The 19,408-nt window shown below is 44.0% G+C and overlaps 1 protein-coding gene across 1 annotated transcript; it reads right to left on the reverse strand.

The window, feature by feature from the left end:
- Window positions 1–1,762: 1,762 nt before the first annotated feature.
- Window positions 1,763–18,263, reverse strand: LAMP3 (lysosomal associated membrane protein 3). The gene is made up of 6 exons (XM_058031183.1): window positions 18,082–18,263; window positions 13,270–13,988; window positions 12,031–12,153; window positions 9,291–9,348; window positions 8,589–8,756; window positions 1,763–5,896 (listed from the first exon to the last, which is right to left on the reverse strand). Exons 1-6 carry the CDS (start codon window positions 18,125–18,127, stop codon window positions 5,757–5,759), a joined length of 1,254 nt encoding a protein of 417 aa, XP_057887166.1. The 5' UTR covers window positions 18,128–18,263; the 3' UTR covers window positions 1,763–5,756.
- Window positions 18,264–19,408: the final 1,145 nt, after the last annotated feature.

Genomic DNA, 19,408 nt, shown 5'->3' on the forward strand with positions numbered 1-19,408 from the left:
ACCAGACTGTACATGCAGATGTTTGAAAGTACAGTGTAATAAAGCTTAAATGCAGAAATAATAATTTCCTCAGTGATACCAGTTATATGTTTGATGTGCACATCCACAGTCAGAAGCACTCAGGTGAACCTACCAATGTAGTGGACAGGTTGGATTGGCAACATTTAAAAAAAAAAAGTTATTGTGGAAGTTGGGCATATTTTAAAAGATGCTTTGATTAATAATTTGAGCCGTTTTCTCATAACAATTTTTCCCATGAGCAGGTTGTGAAAAATGTAATGTGAAATATTAATTCATTTTCCTGATGACAAAATTATTTCATTTTATTAATTCATTTAATTTAAAAATTAAATTTATTTAAAATAAAATGTATTTTTATTTCTTTTTTATTTTATTTATTTAAAATAAAAATTAATTCATTTTCCTGATGACAAAAAAAAACATTCCTTGGTAAAATGAGGTTAAACATTGGCTGGACTCAGGATTCATAATCTTCAAACATTTTTGTGATATAAGAAAGCCTCAGTAAAACTGAGGTTCTAAACCAAGATCAGCGTCTCTAATAAACACACATATCCTGACTCTCATTGAGTCAGGATATCCTGACCTTCCTTTTTCCCAACAGCCATTTCTTTTGTTTCTGCATGTTGGAAATGCTCCTATCTGAAATTGTGAAGAAATAGCTAAGACTCTGAGTCAATTAGTTTATAATTTTATAAAGTACTTGGGATCTACCAATTCCATGGGCAGTAAGGCTCACAGAAAAAGAGAAACATGTTTTGTGACATTTTGTGGCTGGCTGGGGAAGGCCAGATGCTGCTGAAAGCCCAGCAGTGTTATGTTGCTGTGGCAGATAAACTTCAGACCCACATCCCCCTTCCTTGTTGGCAATGCAATGGCCACAGCCCTGGACGTGAGGAAAAAAGTGTCCAAGTCTTGTCACCTTAGTCACAAAGGGTTAACTCCAAGAAATCTTTCTCTTCTCATGCTTATTATTTTGTTCAAATTGATGCTTAAAAAATACACCTCCATTTTTCTTCTAAATATTCTGATGCAAAGGTTTCTTCAATGAATTCCAAACCTTAGTCCCTCTGGGACAGTCCAGGGTGTGACTCATAGATGGGGACTTTTTGCCTCTAAGTAAAATAGTTGACTTTTCCTCCATCTACCACTAAACCTTGTCAAGAAAGAATTTTGAAACACCAGCAGCCTTTGTGGGCCTACTTCACACACACAAGTGTGTATTCACCAGCTTCTAAAACATGAACAAGTAAGGAATCCTGCCACTAAATAGGTGCAAGCCTGGCACCAAATTTAACACTGTACCAGGCCAAGCAAGTGCCAAGGGGCAAAGCAAACTGCCCCTGCTCTCCAGGCAGCCCTGATTTTCTTCTGAAGGACAAACAAAGGGGCTTGCAAAGTTTTCACCTTGTGACATTAAATTATCCATCGTGTAGGGATGTGCACTGACACCAGAAATGAAGTGAAGCATAATTCTGGTATTTTATCCCTGAGGGAAGTTACAACCTCAATGCTGCCCTCACTGGCACTTCTCCAACAGCCAAGTTCCTCAATCAGCTGCTGGCAGCAAATTGTTTTTTCTCCCCATCTTTACCATGTCTTCTGCTTTCCTGCAGTCCATCTAAGAACCTTTGCTTCATGAAAAGCACAACATGTGACACTCACTCAGACATTTCAGAGATAAAATCATTGCACACTCTAGTGATTAAATACAGCCTTTATTACAGAAACACCAATAATAGAAAAATAAAGAGCATATCTTACTTGTCATAGCAAGTTATTTTTAGCAGCTATACATTATAGGAAGCTAGAAGTGATCAGCCAAGCCATGTTCAGATACTCAAGATGCCAATCTAATCTCCCTTCCTCTTTCAACTGAATTAACAGCTGTTTCTTAATTTGTGCTTGTCCATCAGAGAACAGAAAGGACTGAGAGAAATTAAACCCTGCTTTTTAAACTCCTCAGTGACTTGTCTATGTGTGACATCATTGTGTTTCTGGGATACCCTCATTTTGTCTTGGGTGTGCAGAGACCACAGGGGATGGTCTGGCATGGGAGCTGCAGCAGAGCACCAGGGAGCCATCAGGATGTGGGGATGTGCTCCTAGTCCTGTGATGGCCCCATGGCCTCCTGAGCAGCACACACTTGCACTGAAGTTAAGCTCTGCTTCCCTGGTGGATGTATCATCAATGTACCACAACATCAGCACATCACATCACCCTGATCAGCACCTTCTGGTTCAGGGCTGGGTTGGTCTGAGCCTGCAGCTGGGGAAAGAAGTGGGCTGGGGTTGCTGAGTCACTCTGGGACCCAGCTGCAGCCTTGTCTCTTCCTACAGCCAAAACTACCCTGCTGCCCCATTATGGCCCACCTAGTGTGCAAGCAGTTTACCAAATGTCCTCCTTGTGTATGGTGTTCTTTCAGGGACTTTTTGCTCAAGATACTTCCCCAGACAAGATTTTCAAAAGAGCAAGTCAGGCAACACAGCAAGTCGGAATTACCCTACAGAGTCATCCCAGTAGGAGGGAGACCTCAAAGCCACTCCATTAGGTTAAAAAGTGCCAGCTAAAATATTCCTATATTCTGGCAGAAAATAAAGAGGGGCATCAGCTTTTAGAGCTGCACAGAGCAGCTCAGGGAGAAGATGGGCTGTCTGATTCTAATTCAGCATTAAATCTGGAGAGGCAACACTCCCTGCTATGCTGACACATCCCTGCTGCAGGCTGGTTGGGTTTTGGGATCAGGGATGGAGGTGAGGCTGGGCCACAGATGGGAGAAAGGCTGCACTTCAAGGCTGGGATCTCCTGATGCAGTAAGGATTTCTCCAATGGATACTCTGCTGCTGTAAAGCACTAACTCCATTGGATTAATTTTGCTGCATGTTGGCAGCATTTCCTGGGAGCATCCAATCATTTCATTGGTTTGCACCACGTGCACTTCACCGGTGCCACTTAGAGCAAGCCCAGAATATCATTCATGTACAAATGGCAGAATGCAGCTTCATAAAAATAGCAAACAAAAAATAGAAAGAAAAAGCATAAGAACAAATAAGATAAATCTGAATCCAAACATTGTTCAATAGTAACATGTTGATTCACTGTAGAAAGAAAAAAAACCTATGGAGGAAAACGTTATTTGTGCATCACTAGTAAAAATGCCAGGTGTCACAATATTAACCACAGAATTAGCAGTCATTAGTAACTCTTTTCTGTCCTCATGCTCATATCAGACTTTTTTAAAAGACTGACTATTAACATAAAGCAATTTTTCAAAACAGAAGAAGCAAATGCTATATCCATGTCAGTAGAAGTAACACAGATCACACAATCCAACAATCCAAAGAACATGTGAAATGGGACTCAGCTTTGACAAGGGAAAGATGTCTGATCCCTGTGCAGAACAGCCTGGGGCCAGGCCATGTGCTGAGCTTTTTAGGCAGCTTTTGTTAAAATGGCCACATGTAGCAGACTGGGACAGCGACATCCCCACTGCAGGCACAGGCTCATTTTCAAATGGAAGCTCTTCATCCATTTACCTTTCCTCCCCCACATCTCACTTTTTTAAAAAAAGGTGAATGCTTTGAGTATAAAAATCTGCTTTCTAAGCAACAGATTCATAGTATTAAATAACCCTGAGAATTAGAGGGATCTTATTAGGCCCAAGGTCTGAATCCAGTGGCTGCTTGTCTGCTAAGGGGGGAAGGAGGAAGGGAAAATGAGCTCAATAAAGCTCATTAAGCATTATGAACAATGCTGGAGCCCTTTTGCAAAAGAATAATTGAAACAGTTACATTTTGATTTGAGTATTCAACTGAATACAGTCCAAATCATGGTGTCTGTATTCAAGGCTTGAAAGTTTGGTGTCCTATTTCTTGTGCTGTTTTACCTTATAAATGTATTCAGCTGTTCCTGTACTCACAGCTGGTTCTGATGTTTCTCCAAGTGTAAAAGTGCTTCAAAATTGTCTTTATCTTTCTGATTTATTGGTTCATTCAGACTCAAAGGGAACATTTCTAGAGAATGGTAATTACTTCCACAGCTACATATTATACTGATTATAGAGCATTATGGCCATGTTTCCTGCTTCACACAGACCAACATCTCTAATTCATAGAATGGAAGAATGTCTTTCTTCATTTAAATAAATAAACTTGCAATGGTGAAATATTAGTAAAATATCAAAACTATTTTTAAAATACTTAAGGGAATATCTGATATGACATAACCATCAATTTTATCCAGTGAAAATCCAGTGAAGTTTCATCACCATTAATAACTGTGCAGGATTTGGGCCATTATTCATAGAAATTAAATTAACTCCCAGCATTTCCTTTTTGTTTAGATACAGATTAAACTGCCAAGGCATTTTTGCCTATGACTTCATCTTTCTTTTGTTTAATGAGTGCCATTCCACAGCCCTTTTCCAGGCCAAACTTTTATTAGTAAAATTTAAGCCATTAGCCTAACTCCTTGGAGGAAGTGTTCTCTTACTGAATATTATTTTCTCTTTTGCAAATGCTTTTGTACATAATTTCTTATCATCTTGATGTCATTTGCTTCAGTGAGCAGATTGTGTGGCATGTGCACATGTGTATTTGTCTGTATGTGCACATTTCTGCTCATGTAAATCTTTTGTGACAAGGAACTTTGCCTTCTTACAACAAAGAACATGAGCTGGACTTAAATCTCAAAAGCAATTACTATTCTCATGCCTTCATCATTGCTTCAGCAGGAAATAGCCTACAGAGTGTATCAGTGTGCTTTAATGCAACTCCAGATTATTTCCATATGAAAATCCAGCTGCTCAGCTGTGAGCATACTGGAGAACACTCACTTTTGGGCAGGGTTTGTCCTAGGCCTGTGCAAGCTTTTATTTCCCACTGAAACCCTGACCATACAGCATCAGTGGATTTCCATTTCTCATGGACTTCATGCAGGTGCCCCAGTGGTGGCCACTTAATCCCAGGCATTTCCAGTGAGTGTGGCATCTTCCTGGACTAAGGGACCACCCTGCTGCCCCAGCAGAGGACATTTCCTGGGCTCAGTGTGGTCACTGTGACAGGTCCATGTCTGAACTGCACATGGAGGATTCCTGAGCTCTCACAAGACCAGGAACATCTTCAGCTCCAGGGTAAGAGTCACAATTACCACTCTGCATTAGTGGGAGAACCCCGGGAGCTTAGGAAGTGTAACTGTGTGTAGGACTGGTGAGAACTTGCTTGAGAGTGGAGTCACACTAACAACTCCCCTGAGATTTTGGCACTCACCGTGTTCTGAAAAAAGCTTTCAGTGAGCTCTCACCTAGCAGGGTTGTCTGTAGCTGTGGGCCTCTGGTTTATTCACCTGAAGGTCAGACTTACATCTTTTGATAAATCTAACCATCATTAACAAACCTGATGGATTTTCTGGGGGATAGTGATACTGCTTGCTTTAAGCTATTTTTAGGAATCTGACTTAGGTGATCTGAATGACCTCCTTTGTTAACAACAGAGAGAATTTAGGCACCTCATTTTGGACTACATCTAAATTAGATGCTAAGAATAGCCTAAAGCAGAAGGTGTGATTTCTCTCCTTCCCACCTTAAAAGAACTCCTTCCAGAAACATTCATTAGCTGTAAACACACAGTGTCATCTCACTTAAAAATGTGGCTTTAGGGCAGGGAGATTGCCAGGCAGAAGCAAAAGTTCCTGTGACTTCTCTGCTTGCTGCACACGCTTGGAAGGAAAGGGGCACCTCAGATGCGTTCATATCCTCTCTGTGGCTTCCTCCTGGAGATCAGGAAGGTGGCAAACACAATGACAAACAATCCCAGGATACTCAGGCACACTGCAATGGGAGCTACTTTGCTGTTTCTATCAAGAAAACATTCTTCTTCTGAAAAGAAAAGGAGATCAGAGAATGTTAGACCAGAACACCATACTCCTAAACCATATATCTGCATTCCAGTAAAACTGGCAAATACGAGCCAGAAGTTCTCAAAACCTTGCTTTCTTTAGTTTTTTTCTTTCTTTTTCCTATATACTTACTATATAGTATATATACTATACTTACTACACTATATTTACTACACTTTTTATCTGTGGTGAGCCTTATCTCAAGAAAACCATCCTTGTCCCTTCTGCAGTAGCTCTGTGCTTCCCTGGAGAGTGGCTCTTCTCCCTCACATCTGCAGGAATTGTTTCACCACTCAGCACACACACAGCAGGGGCTTTCTTCCCAAAAGTAGATGGGAGCATCACAATACAAAGTGCCAGCCTGAAAATAAAGAGCAAGACATCCTGCATGGTCAAAAACTGCTCCTGTGTGACAGCAGATTGCCTCTTCCCAGTGAAGAGGAATGCTGCTCTGAGTGGCAACTGCAGAGCAAACTGTTCTCTAAGCAGGGCAGTGTGGTCAGCTAAACCCCACAGCTAAAAAAAACCCCACAGCAAAACCCCACAGCTAAACCCCACACACAGCACATCCCAGCTCAGCAGCAAACCCAGTTTATAGCCAGGGTAGATCCAACACCCTGTGCCCCCTCACTCCCTGGGACTGCTCTGAGGCAGGATTGACAACACTCTGAGACCAAAACCTCTACTCTTATTCCATGACTGTGCTGGCACAGGTTGTCGCTTGGCTTGGGCTTCTCCCTCATGGGAATTTTATACTGTCAGTGGGCAATGAGCCCAAGGAACATGTGGAGTCCATGGCATCATTTCACAGCTCCAGAGCTCCACATGGCTCTTCCCAAAGTCTCATCCTCTTCTGCTCTAATCCAGATGGTGATGCAATGCCACAAAGCCAGCAGCATGAGCATTCTATTAGAGGTTGCCTTTTAAAAGCTGTCTGGTTAATGTAACCTGCTGTTAAATGAGCTGAAAAGTATTTGCATCTAAATGTTGTAAAAGCCAGAAATGTTTGAATAGGCCATTTTGCTTTGATGAAACATTGGGAATGTTGAACTCTATGAACTCTGGAAACTGTTTCTGATACAATGAAGTACAGAAGGCTCTTTTAAAGATTTCTAGACTCAAACAGATCAAGCTATTGATCTAACCTCTGTAATCTGTACAAAATTGTAAGGAACCTGAAACCAGTGACCATTAATGTTTTCTTTTTCTTCCCCATTTAAAGATAAGCAAATCAGGAGCAACAGAAGTGAAACTATCAGTCTTGCGACTCCTGAGGGGAGGAGGCTGATGATGTTTAGTCATTCCTTCACTGGGGATTTTCTTTTTCAGAATCTGCACATGCACCCAATACACCACAGTTTCATGACTGTTTTATAGCCACAGGGGAATTATTTCAGAGATGGGAGCTGCTTTCTCAGCTCTCTGATTAAAAGCAAAACTAATTTAAATTTGTACATGGTATTGACTAGCAGAGATTAGTCTGGCTTGGAGAGAGAGGGAGGAACAGAGAGCACCTTTCTCAGCTGAGTCTCTCCTAAAGGTGAGACCATACCTAATCCCATAAGTAATATCATTCATTGTACACATTTGAATGGGAATGCAGGGACCAGATGGGATGCCATGAGTTCTTCCAGCTCATTGTTATTCCATGAAAAAAAATCTCCACAGAATGACAGGATAGATGGGATTCTCAGTGTGGAGAAGGACTATGTCTTTAAAAAGCCCCAAATGTTGTTTCCCAATATATTCCTTTTAGAATGGAGAAGGTAACCAAAATGGTGACCTAACAGAAGAATTGGTCAAGTAGAGCCAAACTGAGTCAAAAGACAGATCTAAAGTAAAAAAAATACAGGGGCAATATTTTGTAAGCACACAGAGAGACAAGTGGCAGAAGAGAAAATGTCTTACTGCTGCATCTGAAGGGCTGGAGAGCTGGTCAGCCCCTCTGTGCACTTGAGTTCTTGTATGGAAATGCTCTGGGAGGAAGCCACAGAAATGAGAAAATGGACAACTTGAAAGAGATCACAAGGTCCCAGTGAGTTCTCCCCTCTGGTCTTTTACTGAGATACCTGATTGCCTCATTGTGGCACTTCTCCAAGAAAAGACAAACTGAAGAGATGAGCATCATGTTTAATTCTGAAGCTGGGAGTGCGCCAGCTGTGCTCCTCCTCAGGAGCACATTTCATCATGTCTAGACACAGCTGCTCTGAAAATATCATCCTGCACTCACAAATATCTCTTATTAGCTGGCAGTTTTGCTGCTGCAGTTGAGTGAGTATCAGGAGCCTTTTAGAATAGCTAAAATCTGAAATCTGGCTATATTGAGAGCAGTGACCTGGAAATGAACTTTGCACATTGGGGTGTGGGCAGTGCACTGGCAGTGAACACACCTCTGCTTGTTCTGCTTGTTCCAGGAGAAAATGGAGGAAGAAGAAAATTTTGGCTGTAGAGCTGAACATTTTTAATGAGAAGGTGAAACAGAAGGTACTGAATGCAGGAGGGAAAGATATTTTTCCATCCTCCATAGGTATTAGCACTGTGTTGGAAATTACTCAGGAAAGGTTGAGACAACAGCAGTGAGATGTGTATGGGTATAATATAGCAGATTACGTCCATCAGGCCACCAGAGTGCTGTAGATCTGGGAAGGGTGGAAAAGTATCCTTCAACTCACCTTTTCCAAACTGGTCACCCACAATGTCAAAGGCCTGCAGCTGCATATGAACAAAGAGGATCTGGAAGTTCGTCTCCAAGGGGAAGGTTTGCCTGCTGGCACACTTAAAGGAATTCCCCAGCTTTGTTGTGAACAGCTTCTCATTTAGGGCTGCATAGTAAAGCATACCTGGAGGCCAGAGAGAGACAGATGAGAATCCACACTGACTCCATTGGAACCAACATCTTTGTGAGGTAAAATGGTCCCAGAGGTGAATAAAGCACAGACATTTTCTCCATAAACTATCACTTATTCTTCTTGCATGTTTAAATGAGTGCTTTAACTATCAATGGACAACTCAGCTGAGCTTAGGTCTGAAAAGTGGCTAAAATTTCAGATGCTTCTTCAAATCACATTTTAACAAATTGAGTCTGCAGGAGGGGGTCAGAATTCTCACAGGAGCAGGCAAGGTTTGAAGTAATCTCTATTCTGAAAGAGTGGGGCAGGGAAAGCTTTTGAGACCAAAAAGAAAATGTAATAATAGTTATGTAACTGCAGCCAAGCCCCTTTTCTTCCATTTTTATACCATAAGATTTAGGTGAATCACACATTGAAAGCTTGATAAAACATGTATTTGCAAAATCCAGTGTTTTAAAGATCTGAAAGCTTATCCCACACCCAGAACAGTTTTATATGAAATTAAGACAGGTTAAAGTCACTGACCTTCAGAAGATAACTGTATTCTGCTCTCAATTTTAGTGACAGAGTAACTTGGAGCTTGCTGCAAAAGAAGATGTATCTTTATTCATAATACATGCTCATACTTGCAGGGGAAAGAAACACAGCTTACCTCCACAGAATGGTCATAAGGAATTTCCCAAAGGAACACTTTTTAAAGCATCATCTTTCAGACCCAAGAACCAACTCTCTTGGATTTTTTTTCTTTTCCAAATCTCAGCTGCATCACCTGTTCAAGGTAATGGGGCCATGCAGGTGTCATTTTACACAAACTGCTCAAGCTGGGCACTCCTCAGATACTTGTGATAATAACCAATAGTAGGAAGATTGCTGGCAAGGAAAGCACCCTGCACAACAGCACAGAACAAAATTGGCTGTCCTGCCCACATGTGCCCTGAAACCCTGGTGCAGCCTGGACACTGCTCTCCCTGGGGTGCCACAGAGCAAGAGCCAGCCCTGGGAGCTTCTCCCTGGTAGCAGTGTTGCAGTAAAATGTGATGCCTCATGCAGCAGCCCTGCTACCCTCTTTAATTCCTGCTGTGGGCACCAAGGGACTCATGAGTGCAGCTGGTGGATAAACGGCATGAATGTCTCCTGTGCACTTGTAGGATGGAATGGGGAAAACTGAAGAAAGAAAATGCACCAGAGGAGAGGTTCTCAGCATCATTCCAACTTAAAGACATAAATATGACCATTTTTGGATGGCAGTTCTGTTTGGCCACGGTTAAAAACTTTGCTTGGGGAAAACACCTGCTCCTACTTCACATCTTGTGGGTTGGTTACACAACTTCCTTTTTTCAAGCCCTTCACAGAGGCCACTGGAGTGGTGAGCACTGAACCAGCCCCTCTCCTCTGCCACCCCAGCCCCGGGGCCTGAGCCAGCTCCTCTCCCACAGGGACGGCCACAAGTGGGGACCAAACACAAAAAGCCAGCAGCAAACTGTTTTCTTATTAACTTGAATTTCAAAGCAGTCCAAGCTGAGCCCTGCTATGCTCTTGAGGCTTATCTTTAAGTGGAGGGTGCATTGTCTAATGCTGTGCCAAAAACCACCTTTTTCAGGGTAAGGCAGGTCAAGCACCTCCTAAATATTCACATCACTCTCCTTAGCACTGCTGCAACCTGGGAGCTTTCGTGGGTACTTGAATCCCCAGCCTTTCCCTAAGGATTCTTGTAACACCAAAAATGCTCCTCTTGTTGCAGGAAGCACACATTTAAAGCAAACACTCAAAGGCTGAACTGATCCTTTGTTTTGAAGGAGCTCCTTCATTTTTTACCTTACTTTTCTTTTTCTCTGTACCTCTTAGAAAAGTTTTAGCTACAAGTGAAAATGAAGATGACTACTAATCAAAATATTTTCTCTGTTCAAGAATTAATGACACATGTGGGGTATAATTTGCTGTTCTCTCTTGGACTTTTTATGAAAATGACTGATTGACCACTTGTACTTTTCTTAATTGTCTCTAATTTGAGCCTGGAACCAGGCTGCAAGACTGACATTTATCTTGATTAATTGAAGGACACAGATCAGCAGTGATGGCCAGATGCAGCTCTCAGCTGCTGTGGAGCTCCAGGACATGGCCTTGATGTTCATTACACCTGCCAGAGTTTGATGGGATCCAGCCATGTTCCTGCCCATTCCTCCCTGCCCACAAATGACTTTATTCACAGTGTTATTTCTGTTTTACCTCTGCTGGCATCATCACCCAGCCCCTACAGCTTTCAGGTAAACAGTGCTGCCTTCCAAAGTGTGCAAATCCCTGATTTAGCAAGAGGATGGCTGTACTCAGGGATTTTCTCCTGTGCTTGTAAAAGCTGCAGCACTCTTGGTAGCTTGCGTTAAAGCCACACCTGCATGTGGTGTGGCCCCAGTGGGGAACATGGAATTCATAGATACAATGTTAAAAACAAAGCTCAGTTTCCCACTGTGTAAGCAGGATCTCTCATCTAGCCCAAGTTTCTGTGTGTGTTTATAGGTCTCCCTGGTGTGGTGCATTTTAAGGCCACTTACCTACGATTTTGTTGTTGCAGTTCACTTGTTTGGAATTCTCCACTCAGAAATTAGATGAAATTTGACTCCTTCAGCTGTGGATGTGTCATGGCTCCTGGGCACTTAAACTGCACAGGCTGTCCTTTGAATTTGACAACCCCAGCTGGCTTTTAGGGGGCACAAATGGCTGAGAGCAACTTGACAGTGAGTCAGAGCTCTCAGCACGCCTTGTTCCTGCACAGGGACTCCAGTCCCAAACCCTTTCCCTCTGCACCACTCCCATGCAAACAGCACATCTGACTCCCCCTACCATGAGAATTTTACCTATGTAAAAAAGACTCAGATTTTGCTTGGCTATTCCTAGGCTTTGGGTTCCTTGAGGGACAGCTTTAACACTGCTCTCTGGCACTTTCTGTCAGAGGATGGCACAGAACTGTGCTTACTCTTCCCTTCCAAATGGAAAGTTCAAACAGAGCTGATTTAACACTGAAGTCCGTTGTACTGTGAGCACAACATTGCACAGGCAGCCTCCAGAAGTATTTTCCAATCTGAATTAATTAAAGCATGGTTCTCTGGTTCTAGCCTTTTGGGAAGGAGTAACCATGCCTTATATACAGATGGAAAACAATCACAGAGATAGATAAAATGTCTTTTCCCACAGCTCAAGCTGGATCAAAGGCAGCTTTGTTCTTGCTTTCCAGTCCTAAACACTCCTTCCCTCTAAATGCAACAATTACCTTTACAAAGATGATGTTTACAAATCCTCCACTAAAAGTTAAGTTCAGCTCAGACTGCACCATCCCACAGCTTCCAGATATCTTTGTCATATTGGGGTTGACAGTCACGTATTCCATCTGCTCCTGTGGAGAAAAGAGACATTGCAGGGCTGCTGATGAATAAAAGCAAACATGCAGAGATTTAATAACTTTAAACACACAGAGATTTGCCCTTTTTATGCCCCCAGACAGGCTCTGTGTGGCTGAATGAACAGGCTAGTGGTGGTGGCAGCCAAACTGCCGCCTGCCAGGGTTGTTCCCCACTTACAAACCAACACTGGTGGTTGTCTGACACATCACTGAGCTGTTCCACTGCATTAAACTGTGCATTAAGCTGGCAGAAAATATTTGGTTTCTGTTCATTCAGTGAACTGATGATTCAGGCAGAGTCAGGTGAGTATGAGTGGTAATTTACAGAGAGGGAGTACCTCATGTTATTATCAACATCTCACTGAGGTCTGGTGAGGTTGGGAATCCTGCTCCCTTCCTGGCTTCTGACAGGACAAGGAATGAAAATTACCTCTACCAACATTAGTCTCTCTTGCCATGTTAGAAATATTCAGATATCAAACATGAGTATTTGTGTTCGTAACAGGGATGGCATAAGAACTCCAGAGCCTGAGGATGTAGCTCTTATATGGTGTATTAATGGGGGCAACAAACACTTAAGCCTGAGGGACACATTTGCCATTTCAGGTTGTATGGCATCTTTTGCTGAATCATTCTCAGTGGATCACTTCTAGGAGAGAGGAGCAGCTCTTCATGACCTGGCAGTTCCCATGATCCTAAAATGTCCATACATCAGCATCAGGACAGCCCACCTCTAAATCTAAGTCTGTGAACTGGCAATTTCTTGCTTTCATTCCAACTCACAATGTCAAGCTCTCGCCTGAAGTCAGTTCAGATTTTAACCAACCTCCCATTGTGGGAAGCACAAATAACTCTGCAGGCTGATCCCCTGCCCCAGAATTGCTCCCACACAAATATCACTGAAGTAAGAGAGCACCTTTACATCCCCTTGGCATCATCATCACACAGGCCAAAGTACAGCAGCGGGGATACTGTGGCATGAGAGGCCTTAGACTGGCAGCAAACCATTTATTTTGATCATAGGAGCTAATTCTGAAAATGGCTTGGAAAGAGGAAGAATAAACTCCAACTAATGACTGAAGTCACTACAGAGCTCAGCTTCCCCCTCACCTGTTGTGTATTTCGGGCCATCAGCTGCAAGCCCATGACGGCTTTGACACAGGTCCTGTTCCCATCAGAAACAGTGTAGGTGCCTGTGGGGATGGCAGAGGGCTGTGGGGTGGGAGGGGGTCTCACAGTGCTGCCAGGGGACGTGGGAGCTGTCTGTGTCCCTGCAGGGGTGCCTGTTGTGTTGGCCCCGGCCGTGGCTGTTGGATCACCCGTGGCTGTTGTTTGTCTCCGTGACCGCGTGCTGGGCCCAGCACTCTGCGTGCTGGTGGCAGCTGTCCCCTGGCTACTTGCTGTCTTGTGCCTCAGGGAGGTGTTGGTGGCCACTGCTGCAGTTGCTGTGGTCACACGTGGTCCCGTGCCGTGCCTGGTGGAGGACACAGGGGCAGAGGTTGCGTTCTTGGCTGCGGCTGTAAGCGAGGGCACCGCCGTGGTCGCGGCCTGGCCGGCCGTGCTGGGGCTGTCTGCAGGGGCTGGGGATGGTGGTGCTGCTCCTGCCGTGGGCTGGCCTGCAGCTGGTGCTGCCTGCAGCTGCTCCCTTGTCTGCTCCGTCGTTCTGTGGCTTGTGGGTGTTGTTTGAAGAGGGTCTGTGCTGCTGCTTTGATGGGGTGAGGAATGATAAAAGGAAAGTGGCTGAGCAGAAGTAGCCATTTGGTGGAAGGATGTGGTTTCTGGAGACAGTTCAACCCCCAGGGCCACTTCAGCAAAGCAGGAGGAAAATGCTGCAAAGAAACTAAAGTCAGTACTCTAGAAACCTTTACATTTCACTTCTATATTGATAACCACAACATACCTGCACTGGTTTTGTTATCAAATGGGTGATACAATTTCACTCTTCATTTGACTCCAGTCATGATAGGAGAATGAAGGCAGACACCCTGTAGGACTATCCACAGCTAGACACCAATACCCTAAGCTTCACACCCTAAGCTTCTGAGTATTCCCATTCCAGGGGAGCACACTGGCTCCCAGCTCTCCACACACTCAGGAAGCAGACCTTGCACAATCCCCAGGCAGCACAAGAATTCCCTGCAGGAGGTAGTTCAGCAGGATTTGCTGGAAGCAGATTGTTGAGGTCTAAAGAAGGTGAAGTGGGTGCAGCAGCCAGAGGGGTTGTTGGTTTCTTACCAACAAAGTGTAGGGAATGGGGATGTGTCTATGTGTGTGAAGGAAGTGAGCAGTGCCATGGTCTTACAGTGATTCACAAGTCTGGGAAACCACTCTGGGAACAGGGAAATTCCAGGTATTTATTTTGTTGCAGCCATGTCAGCTTGAACCCTGGAGTTCCTCCTCCTGGAAGAACCCAAAGAAAGACCGTCCCTCTAAGTGATGGGCTTTCAGAAATGAGAAAAAAAAATCAGGGTGCAAAAAAAAATAATCCAGGAGCATTTTGGACCACATCAGGAAATAGTTACAGCACCAAAATTATGCTTCCACCTAGTAACATTTACAGAAATATGTCCCTTGCAGAAGTGAAAAAATGTAAATACAGAAATGAACAAAAAGTGGGAAAGTGCACTGCAGAATATTTGAATGTCACAACTCTTCTGCTTGAGTCTTTGTGAGTGTGCAACAAGACTCTGGAAAGACAAGGTCAACTTAAAGAAATAAATCACTGATGTTTGTGAATTTTTTGATGTACATGAAGGTAGAGGTAGTTAAATGCTTTACTGCCTAAATTAGTGGGAGGACAGAGATAAATTCTCCAATTTGGAAATAGAAGGGACACAAAACTCCAAGATAGCTCATATTCCCAGCAGTACAGCTCCACAGAGAATGCCTCAACATGTCTGAGTTCACTGTACACTGCTTCTTTCAACAAAATTTCTCATGAATCAGTGTCAAAGTTGATGGCAGGCAGGCTGCTGAGATTAGAATATCAGGATACATTAACGCCAGAGGCACATTTGAAGTGAAAATGGCTGAAATCTCACAAGGTCTTATTCATTTATTTGTTGTCACTCATCATGAACAGTGATCTTCAATAATAGCTGAATTCATAAAAATCTAACCATTTTCAGATACATGTAAAATAAGAATAATAAAACTTCTTGTGTTTTGAATCAAATTCAAGATAAAAATCAAAGCAACAAGAGAAGATGCACAGATCTTAACCCTTACCACAATTTTCCCTTTAAAATGGCTATGCTGGAGAAGAGCAGAAATGGAAGTGTAAATACTCCAAACTCCTAAAATTGCCTGGGTTTCACTCTGAGCTGTACAGAACACACCTGACTGCCAGTTTAGGTGTTACCATCAAAATGCAACTTGAGACAGTTGAAAAACCTCAAAAATATTGTGATTTTTCTCAAAATGAACCTAAAAATGCATAATTCATATGATACTTTAGTTCACTTTCTCCCTTTCCCCTATGCTTTGCCATAACTGATGCAGAGCTGTTAATCAGATGACTGATCTCCTTCTGTGGGGCCAGGGGAAAGCCAGAGCAGTTGCCATGCACCACTTATGGGTAGCTGCATCCAAGTGTATCAGCATGATAAAAACAAGAAAGAAGAAGTTGCAATTTTCACTCTTTCTTCCCCTCTAAGACTGTAAAACAATCCATATTTAAATTTACACGACTCCTAAATTGTCTGTAGGTCTTCATTTTCAGCTCACTGATTGTTTTTGATTACTGACCAGGTTACACAGACGTAGAAAGAAATATTGAAGTGACATTAAAATGCCACCCATAGCTTTTAAATAAAACTCCTCAAAAGGTCATTTCAACCCAATTATTTTTCATTGTTCAGCCGGACAGGGTGACCTGAGGGGTGAAGCCAGCAATGTCTTTGGAATGGCCCATGGTTCTTGCTCACTGGGTGACTATCAGACTGTTCCTCCAAGAATTTTGGGGCCAAATGCCAGTGTGTGATGGCCACACTGCTAAATCCATTGGCCTGGGCTTCCCAAAAGGCATTTGGCCACATCAGCCCCCAGGGATGGCAGGGATCACTCTCCAGCTGCCCCCATTGGCACCTGGCTGTGTTTGGGTGGCTGCTGGAGGAGGTTTGGTGGCCCTGCTGGGTGAAGGGGCAGATGGGCCCAAGGGTCCCTGACCTACCCTCCAGCTGAGGCTGGGAAAGGTTCTGTGGCTCCTTGGCATGGCCAAGATCCTCTCTGGGAACCTGGCACAGCTCAGAAAGCAGCTGAGAGCACAACTCCCCCAGCACTGCCTTTTGTGGCTCTGCCAGCAGAACAGAACAGACCACAGAAACACGAGGAGTGGAGCTCTGCACCCCCAGTAGTTTCCCTTTTTTTTTCCCTTCTATAAAGCCAACTCAAAACTTCATATAAACAACATTTTGTTTGAGGGATGCAAGTGCCCTGGGGTGTATCTTCCCAGAGCAGCAGCTGCAGTCCCCTTGTCTCACTTCAGCACCAAAATTGTGTGTAACAGATGCCGAGGGCTGTGTGAGAGCCCTAACAGCCTCCTTGCAATGCTCCAGAAAAAGCTCCCAAGCTCCCAGAAACGGACCAGCACAGCTCTCAGAAATTCACTGTTCCCTGTCTGGGCCTGGAGATCCCTTTTTCATGCTTTGGTGACAGGTTTTGGTCACAAGAACATCACTGCTGTGCTCCCAGCTGTTATGGTGGGAAGCTGAGTGCTCAGTGCCATGGCCCAGCTGTGCCATTTCTCAGCCTGTGCTGGGGTGTGTGACAGACACTCATCCCCTTTTCATCAAACCACACTCATCTGTTCAGCTGCCCAGCAGTGTTGGTTTGCACTAATTATGTTTCATTCCCTGTCTGCATAGAAGGACTTGACTTTGTGACATTAATAAAACATCACAACAAATTATTAAAGGAAAGATCAGAATCGGGTAAAGAACAGAGGAAACAAGTTCTTTCTGGTCAAAAGTGATTGCTGACCACTGAATTATTAGTGTTGCTACTCAGTCTGATCTTGCTCTCCCTTTCATCTCTATGTTTTGGGGCTCTTTCAGCAGCCTTTGGCTATGAAGCAGGCATGGGAAAGCAGAGATACAGCAGGAGCTGCTTGTGGTCAACTCCCTGGGCACTTTCCCTGCTCACGGACTGGGAGGAGGACAGGGCTGTTCTTTGTGTGATCCCCGTGTGCAATGGCAAAACACAGCCAACAGCAAGCTCAAACCTTGGCCATTCCACAGATTAAATCACATTTTGTCCTCTTCACCAGGCAAATTTAGTGCTCCTGCAGGTGTTGAGCAGTGACTGGGAGATGTCCTTCATGTGTATGGCTCCCCAGATTTTCACAGGGCAGCATTAAGGATCAGATGGTGACTCTGATGGGGTTTGTCATTGAGAGAAGCCCCAGCCTGACTTCTCCAAGCCCCTGCCTCACTCCTGCTTTCCTGATCCTGCTCTGCATCTTGCAATGCAGATAAAATGACTCAAGCAATGCTTCCTTAGTTTTTCTTTCCTGCTTGTCTCACTCAAGATTTTCAGTTAGATCTGCAGGTCTGGAAATTATTTTTAATTACAAAAAGCAAAGCCAAAAAAGTCTGCTTCTAACAAGGCTTGGAACTGACTCCTTCACACAGAGTTTATGCCACCAAAAGAGTTCAAGGGAAAATACAGAGGAAAACATCAAAAACGAAGTGTATCTTAAAAACTGAACAGGTTAATACACTAAGTGTGTCAAACTGAGGGTACAGCAGCTGCAATGAACAGCAGGTATGGTTATTTCTTAGCAGTGGGACTTTACTGAAAGCACCCTCAGTGTTAGCAACAAACTGACCAAAGTTTTGATTCTGTTGGGTGCTGTCCTGACTGCAAGGAAACTAGACTGAGATAATGTCCCGTTTTCCAGGTAGAAATGATGCTGTTACTCACCCCAGGCGAGGGTCAGCGAGATGAGCTGCTGTGCACTCCTCCCCATGGCCAGCACGGCTGTGAGAGGCACTGCTTCTCCCGGGAGCTGGTGCAGAACAAACCCAGCTCTGCTGCTGACTGAAAAGTTTCACTGGCTGCAGGGAGTGCTCAGTCACATGGCTGGGAAGGAGGTGGAGAGAGAGGGGGAGACCGGTGCCTCTCGCCTGTAAATTCACGCAGAAGGAAATAAATGATGGTTAGGAAAGAAAGTGAAAAGAGAAGTGACTGCTGGGCTGACTGGGAGGAGACCTGGAGCTCTGCGAGGCCAGGGAAAGCTTCGTGCATCTCCCTCCCTGTCTGAGAACCTGGTGCACAGGGCCCCAGCAGAGGGTTACAGCCTGTAAATCAGTGCCTCCCCTGTGTTCTTCAGAAAATCCTTTATTTAAGGGCAAACTGCATATTTTATGTTAAGGCACAGAAGGGAGAGGTGTGACTGTGTCCACAGAGCACTGGCTAAAGGTAACACAGGGCTGAGCAGAGCCCCAGATGGGCTCCTGTCCCACGGGCACCATCCTGTGCAGCCTGGCCCCGTGAGCAAGTGCGCACGGGTGTGAGCAAGTGTGCATGAGTGTGCAAGAGTGTGAGTGGGTGCGCATGAGTAGTGTGCAAGTGTCAGAGTGTGTGTGTGCAAATGTGTGAGTGTGCAAGGGTCTTTGTGAGCGTGCAATAATGTGAGTGTGGAAGAATGTCAGTAATTATGTGTGAGAGAGTGTGAGTGTGCAAGAGTGTGAGTGAGTGTGCAAGGGTCTGACTGTGAGTTATGTGCAAGGGTGTGAGTAATGTGCAAGAGTGCGAGCGTGCACAGGAGTGAGCAAGTTTGCATGAGTGTGCAAGAATGTGAGGGGGTGTCCATGAGTGTGAGCAAGTATGAGTAGTGTGCAAGGGTGTGAGCGAGTAGTTTGCAAGGGTGTTAGTGTGAGTGGTGTGAGTGTGCAATTATTTATTCCTTTCCAGGGTTCTGATGTCTCCTTGCTCCTCCTTTAGTACAGCTCTAATGGCTCATTTTCTTTAAAGAGAACAGATACCATAAAATAATGAATCACCCTTCTGAAGGGCGGAGTCAAGATTCTCCTCTCTTCGCTCATCCTGGGCACGCTCAAACAGCACCACAATCACCAGCTTGAGCTGCTCTGGGCAGCAACAAATAAAATAAAATAAAAATTTGGAAAAATAGAAAAATTTAAAATAAAAATTAAATAAAAAATCAGTAAAAAATTAAATTATTAAAAATAGACACAAAAAATAAAGTAAAAAATGTTAAGCGCCGTAAAATGTTGCAAAGAAAAAC

Source organism: Melospiza georgiana, chromosome 10 (assembly GCF_028018845.1).
Source record: "Melospiza georgiana isolate bMelGeo1 chromosome 10, bMelGeo1.pri, whole genome shotgun sequence".
Classification (NCBI taxonomy): Eukaryota; Metazoa; Chordata; class Aves; order Passeriformes; family Passerellidae; genus Melospiza; species Melospiza georgiana.